The sequence below is a fragment of the Myotis davidii genome, unplaced genomic scaffold (assembly GCF_000327345.1).
Source record: "Myotis davidii unplaced genomic scaffold, ASM32734v1 scaffold3246, whole genome shotgun sequence".
In the NCBI taxonomy this organism is placed as follows: domain Eukaryota; kingdom Metazoa; phylum Chordata; class Mammalia; order Chiroptera; family Vespertilionidae; genus Myotis; species Myotis davidii.
Window position 1 is genome coordinate 47,094 of NW_006297406.1, and position 7,195 is coordinate 54,288.

Consider the following 7,195-nt stretch of genomic DNA (forward strand, 5'->3'; position numbering starts at 1 on the left):
CTTCTAACGTGTCCTTCATCTCAGCTCATCACTGCACACCCATCACTGGTTGGGAGGAAAATCTGATGATTTCGGTGGGAACCTTTGCAGACTTGGGACTGGGCTCTGTCAGGCCTCAGCCCGTTACCGCTTGTCGACATGCACCCTGGCTTTCAGGTGTGCGTTGTCTTTTTTTTTTTTTTTAAATATATTCTATTGATTTTTCACAAAGAGGAAGGGAGAGGGACAGAGAGCTAGAAACATCAATCCGTTGCCTCCCGCACACTCCCTACTGGGGATGTGTCTGCATCCAAGGTACATGCCCTTGAGCGGAACCGAACCTGGGACCCTTGAGTCCGCAGGCCGACGCTCTATCCACTGAGCAAACCGGGTAGGGCATGTGGGTTGTCCTTTTTGCCCTGTTCCTTGGTCTCTCACATGCAACTCTGACCATGGCGATAATGCTCAGTCTGATTTAGTGACTTTAGGAAACGAACACACACCGTGGTACAGTCACTCGGCCGCAGCCGCATTCATTGCACTCAGTGGGTGCTTCTTGCACGGGCCCTGACCGGAGATTGAACCTGAAACCTCAGCCTGTTGGGCCGACACTCTAACCGGTGGAGCTCCCCGGCCAGGGCTTCCAATAAGTTCGTTACACAACGTCCAATCAACGCACCCCAGGCTCAGCCTCAGGACCCAGGCGCAGGCCCATGCACGGGCAGGGCGCGGGTCAGCCCGTCCTATGGGAAGAAGCAGGGAGGTTTGAAGGGTGAGGGGTACCCAACGCTGCCTGTTGTCCCTGGAAACTGAGCGATGGGCTCTCTCCAGCCTGCCTTGGACCCTGTCCTCAACTTCACCCCTCAGACAAGCAGCGGAAGTCCCAAGATTCCTCCGGAGCCACAGTGGCCCTTGCACTGCCATCGGCTCAGCCTCTCCTGACTCAGAAAATTCAGCTCAAAGACTTTTAACCCCTCAGGGAGCTTTCTGCCCAGAGTGCAGAGGATCTAGGCTCCATGGCCAAGTCAATGTGGGGTGGAGAGAGGCAGGTGCAGGAGGCATATTTGCATGGAGGCCCCTCCCTCCCCTGAGGCAGGGGGAGGGGATAAGAGAGGTCTGGGGGAGCCAGGCTTGGGGTCTCAGAAGGCAGAACTTTTGGGGCGTCTCTGCCATGGCCTGGGCTCTGCTCCTCCTCACTCTCCTCTCTCAGGGTATAGGTGAGGGCGCCGGGGAAGGGACCACAGGGCCATCCAGCCTGATAGAGGCCTCTGTCTCCTCTTTCAGGCTCACCTGAGCCAGCACTGAACTCACCACAGTGTGTTTTTGCTCTTTCTAGGGTCCTGGGCCCAGGCTGCCCTCACTCAGCTGCCATCCGTGTCCGGGAACATGGGACAGTCGGTCACCCTCTCCTGTGTCGGAAGCAGCAATGACATCGGGCGTTATAATTACATCTCCTGGTACCAACAGCGCCCGGGCACGGCCCCCAAACTCCTGATTTCCTACGTGAATGCTCGGCACTCGGGGGTCCCCGAGCGCTTCTCTGGCTTCAAGTCCAGCAACACGGCCTTCCTCCTCATCTCCGGGCTGCAGGCCGAGGACGAGGCCGATTATCACTGTTTCTCCTATGTGGGCAGCAACACTCTCCACGGCGCTGCGGGCTCATGGGGAAGTGAGACCAAAACCCGCCCCGGGCTCCCAGGCGCCCTCCTTGCTCTGAAGACCCATCCCCTCCCTGGGCAGGGCCTCAGGCAGTGTGGCCTGGAGTGCACGTCCCCCTCATGGCTTCTCTCCTTCTACTGTGAAGTTCAACAGAAAAACACTGTCATGAAGTTTCTGGGTATCATGTCAGCTTCTGCTTGCCTGTGTCAAGTGTCCCCTGAGGCTAGTCTATCCTGGATTCCCAGGGGCAGACGAAGCACATGCCTGCTTTTCCCTGCTGTCATCTGGGAAATCTGACATTAAATTCCTCCGCTGCACACAGCTCCTCGCCGCCCTGGATTCAGGTCTCCAGGAATGACTGTCCTATTCAACTCCGTGTCCACCGTATCTAGTCTGGGTAGTTCCTGTGGTAGGTTATTTATTTACTTACTTATTTATTTTTGTTCATTCTCACCCGAGGATATTTTTCCATTGATTTTTAGAGAGAGTGGAAGAGAGAGGGGAAAATAGGGAGAAACATCGATGTGAGAGATCACATTGATTGGTTGCCTCTTTCATGAGCCCCAACCAGGGCCCTGGACCGGGGAGGAGGCTGCAACCCAGGCAAGTGCCCTTGACCGGAATTGAACCCAGGACCCTTTAGTCCACAGGCTGATGCTCCATCCTCTGAGCCAAACTAGTGGCCAGGGCCCCGTGATGGGTTCTTGCTCTGCACGTCTATTCTGAAAGCAAGAGCACCCGAGAGAATATCTGATGACATTGCTGAACAAACAGCCTGTAGTTTTCTCTTTATTGTCCCTCATCTTTGACCCATACCCTTGGGGGCTGAGGCTGGAGATTTGAACAACAGACTCGGGTCTAAGATACCCCCACCCCGTCCTCTCCCCGCAGATCCCTGAACCACTGTCCTGGATGCTGCCCTGGATGTACCTGGACTATCTCTCCATTAGAATGGGCTCCTTTTAAAAATATATACATTTTTTTATTGATTTCAGAGAGGAAGGAGGAAAGAGAGAGAAACATCAATGATGAGAGAGAATCATGGATCAGCTGCCTCCTGCACAACCCCACTAGGGATTAAGCCTGCAACCTGGTCACGTGCCCTTGACTGGGAATCCAACCGCGGCTTCCCGATTCATAGGTCGATGCTCGACCACGGAGCCACACCGGCCGGGTGGGGCCTATCTTACATGCTGTTGTGAAACAGTGGGTCTTGTTTGACTGTCATACGGACTTTGTTACTGTAGAAGGTGACCTTCCCGCTGGGGTTGGCCAGGTTCCATCCCGCCGTCCGTCCGTGGACGGGGTGTGAATGTCAGGTCAGTTTGAGGTCTTGGCAGCATCTGTGGACCTACAGCCCATGTGCCGCACCGAGTGGTCCCCGTGGTGGGGGCAGTGGGCTGTCTCCTGGTTCTGTTCTGAAATCTGCCCTGGCTCTTTGGGCTCCAATCCACGCAAGCGCCCTTCAGAGGTGGGCCCAGCTTATGAGCAAGGCAAAGGCTGTTTTCTCAAAGTTTTTCTGCCGCTTTCTCCGCAACCCTAGATCCCGCTCTTAGTTCATCCTCCTTGCGGATTGAAGGGTCCTGGGTTTGATTCCCGGTCAAGAGCACATACCTCGGCTATAGGTTTGATCCCCTGGTCAGGGCACGTGCAGGAGGCAACCCATCAATGTGTCTCTCTCACATCGATGTTTCCCTTTGTCTCTCCCCCTCCTTTCCACTCTCTCTAAAAATCAATGGAAAAATATCCTTGGGTGAGAGTTAACAACAAAACACTGCCCGCCCCTCCACAAATGGAAGGGCTTCATAGGAAGGAAAAGGGTGGGGCTAGGAAGTTAAAAGAGCAGATTATTTCGGACAAGGACGCCTTCCCTAGGGGAAGGCAGGGTCTCCTCTCCCAGTTACCTCACTGGCTCTGACCAGGAAACCCCAGGCTGCGTGGCCTAAAGCTGCCCTCCTGGGGACGCTGAAACCGCAGTGAGCTTAGGTATTACGTTCGGTTTGGTGGTTTAGCAGAAGTGACTCCATTTGGACCAGTTATTTATCTTTAACAGAAAGAATCAGGGGGCCTGGTGCTGAGCTGGGATGAGACAGAGGGAGGCTGGAGGGGAGCAGAGCAGGGCTCTCCAGCTCTGAGCCAGCTCCTTCCTGCTGGTCCAACTCGGGCCGGTCATGCCAACCTTGGCCGCCAGGTGGCACCAAGGGCCTGGATTCGGGGCAGCTCATTGCTCTGCTTTCCTGGGGCCTGAATGAGGTCCCAAGACCTGGTTTCCACTGAGCTCCTCCCCAGGGAGAATGTGGGGGTAGAGGGTCCCCAATCTGTACGGCCACAAAACCCTTCACCAGACAAGACATACATGTCCCAGGTCTCAGCTTCAGAGCAGGGCAGAGGCAGGTGACACTGAGGAGGTGGGAAGGGGGGAGGGATAGGGACAGCTCTGTCTCAGAGCCTGGGAGGGACAACAATTAGATTTCTACCCGCCCGAGCCCTCTGAGCCCTGCCCTCACCCTCCGCCATGCACAGCAAAGAGCAATTACTGGGCCCGGCAAGCATGGCTCGGGCTGAGCGTCAGCCTAGGAACCAGGAGGTGATGGTTTGATTCCCGGTCAGGGCACATGCCCGGGTTGCAGGCTCGATCCGCAGTGTGAGGCGGGCAATAGGCAGCCGGTCCATGACTCTCTCTCATCATGGATGTTTCTATCTCTCTCTCTCCCTTCCCCTCTGACATCACTACAAATAAAAAATACATGTACACACGAGAAAGGACTGGGATTGTTTAGCCTGCGGACCAGACCATTGCCTGACACCCATAGCTGGAGGGCTGGGGGTCTCCGAAGTCTGACTGCATTTCCAAGGCACTGACAGGGGCTCAGTCATGGAACACCCATGTCAAAGCGACTGAATCCCTCCAATTAGCCCTGCCCTCTAGGGAGGTGGAGAGGAAGCCAGGACCAGCTCAGAGGGGTGACCAGAGACATAACAGAAGCAGATTTGCATGGAGGCCCCTCCCTCCTCTGAGCTAGGGGAAGGGGATAAGAGAGGTCTGGGGGAGCCAGGCTCAGGCTGGGGTCTCAGAAGGCAGCGCTCTCAGGGCACCTCCACCATGGCCTGGGCTCTGCTCCTCCTCAGCCTCCTCTCTCAGGGCACAGGTGAGGCCTCCGGGGAGGGACACGGACACCTGGGCTGACTCTGCCCCCTCCAGGCCTCCGGGCCCCCGCACTGAGCTTACCAGAGTGTGTTTTTGCTCTTTTCAGGGTCCTGGGCGCAGGCTCCCCTCACTCAGCCGCCCTCATTGTCTGGGAATCCAGGGACGTCGGTCACCATCTCCTGTGCTGGAAGCAGCAATGACATTGGGAGGTATAATGATGTCTCCTGGTACCAACAGCGCCCGGGCGCAGCCCCTAAACTCCTGATTTATAGGGTCAGCAATCGGCCCTCGGGGATCCCTGAGCGCTTCTCTGGCTCCAAGTCTGGCAACACGGCCACCCTGACCATTGCTGGGCTGCAGGCCGAGGACGAGGCCGATTATTACTGTTGCTCATATGCAGGCAGTGGCACTTTCCACGGTGGTGCGGGTTCACGGGGAAGTGAGACCAAAACCCGCCCGGGGCTCCCAGCGCCCTCCTTGCTCTGAAGATGGTCCCCTCCCTGGGCAGGGGCCTCAGGCGGCCTAGCCCGGAGGATTCCTCCTCTACCCCTTCCTCCTGCCTCTCCCAGAGCCTTGAGAGCCAGCGTGTTTTTTCAGCTCTTCTCCAACGAAATCCACAGGAGCCGAGCTCTGGGGTTACTGCCTTTGCTGTGTTTTGTGCATCCAGAGGCCCCTCATTCCAAAGCACTCATTGGAACAGCCACAGGGAGGCTGTGCTAGGCATGCTGGGTAGATGTCCCACAATCCTCTGGGAAATCCTCACTTCAAATACCTGGGCCTCCCACACCTGTGCGGACCAACCTCGATCCAGTTCTCCACTAATGAAGTGGGACAGACAATAAAGAAAAAGTTTTAATTTTCCTTCATTCTAGAAAAAGTTTTAATTTTCCTTCCTTCTTTCCTTCCTTCTTTCCTTCTTTCCTTCCTTCATTCGTTTCCTTCGTTCCTTCCTTCCTTCTTTCCTTCCTTTCCGGGCTCCCAATACTTCCCGTGACCAAGGAAGGTGTGAGATGGGGATCTGAGGGAAAGGCTGTGTCCTCTCAGAACTGCCCTCTGCCCAGGTCCCTGGATGGTTCTCCTGGGGCAGCCTGCATGTGCAGGGCCATCCCAATCGATGGATCTGTCGAGTCGGCTGCTTGGTTCTGTTGGGGTGGCCCCATTCCTCAGGGATCCCCAAAGCTCTTCATGACGATCCAACTCATTTCCAGCCACAATCCCAGTTAAAATGAACCAACAACTAAAATACCTCTAATTTGGAAGAAGTGAAGTCTCCACTATCATTTTCTCCGTCTAAGTTATTGGTTGAAATGAGTCACTCCCCAGGCAATCAGCGTGGATCTGGGATTAAATATTAGTGTCTCTAAATTATATGCTGGGCTTCACTGCTCATTAGTCACAGTTGCAAGTGGTCACTTTGCCTCCTGTGCTGGCTGTCATGCTTAGCATTTCTATGACGCGTGTTCTCACGTGGGCACGCGTGTGCAGAATGACTGTAATGAGAACGGGGATCCCTGCAGCCCGCGCTCTGAGTCCTCGTGATCCTAACGGGAAGAGGAACAGGACAAGGTGGGACCCAGTGAAGGTCAGAGGTCTGCTTCCCGCAGGAAGGATGAGGACAACTGGCCTGTGCCCGGGGCGCCCCATGGTTTCCCAGGAGACAAGGATCCAGTCCGCTTGGTCCACAGGCCCAGCTGATGGGCTTCTGAGCAGACCAGTGACTACTGCCATCTCACTGTCACCTAAACACTGAGGCCAGGATGGTCTGAGCTGCCTTCCCTGGGGCTTGGCTGGCACCATCTGAGGCCACCAGGGGGCAGTGTTGTCTGCATTTGGGAAGGTGCTCCCTGGGGGTCAGCCCTGACCTGCAGGAAGTCCCCTGGGTGCTCACCAGGCCCTTCTCCTAAGCGGGTAGGCGGTGGAGGGGGGTATCCTATGTCTGTTCCGTCCCAATGTTTCCCTCCGGGGAGAGGCAGCAAATGTCCCGGAGCCTCAGACACTGTGGAGATTGGGACACGGGACACGTGAGGACTCATTTCAACTGAGGAGCCTCAGGGAAGAAGGAGAAAGACTGGGAGATACCAGCTTTGCCCCTGGTTCTTGGGCAACAGGGGGACTGGAGCTCTAAAAGCCAACCTAGAGCCTGTCCTCCCTCCTCCCATGTCTCAGAGGGAGTCCCTGTATTCCTCAGTCAAGAACCGCATGGATGCCCAAGGAGGAGGGACAGGACCTCCCAGGTGTCCTCCAGTCCCTCTCCTGTGATCTCAGGGGGCCCCCAGTGAGGAAAAACTCTCCACCATAATCTCTCAGGTTCGCTCTGCTGTCTGCTGAGCAGAAACATCTAGATGAAGGGTAGGCTCAGAGGAGGGAGAAGACAGGCAGGGGCAGGAAGTGGATTTGCATGGAGGCCCC

The 7,195-nt window shown here is 55.8% G+C and overlaps 2 gene segments (V, D, J or C); both read left to right on the top strand.

The window, feature by feature from the left end:
• The window catches only part of LOC102768281, a 9,376-nt gene extending 6,839 nt beyond the window's left edge, over positions 1–2,537 (top strand). The window contains 2 exon segments of the V gene segment in view: positions 1,316–1,648; positions 2,530–2,537. Of these exon segments, the coding sequence occupies positions 1,316–1,648; positions 2,530–2,537 (341 nt within the window).
• A 2,161-nt stretch (positions 2,538–4,698) lies between these two features.
• Positions 4,699–6,366, top strand: LOC102768565. The segment is given in 3 exon segments: positions 4,699–4,787; positions 4,893–5,204; positions 6,353–6,366. Coding segments are annotated over 3 exon segments (372 nt in total).
• The last annotated feature ends 829 nt before the right edge of the window (positions 6,367–7,195 follow it).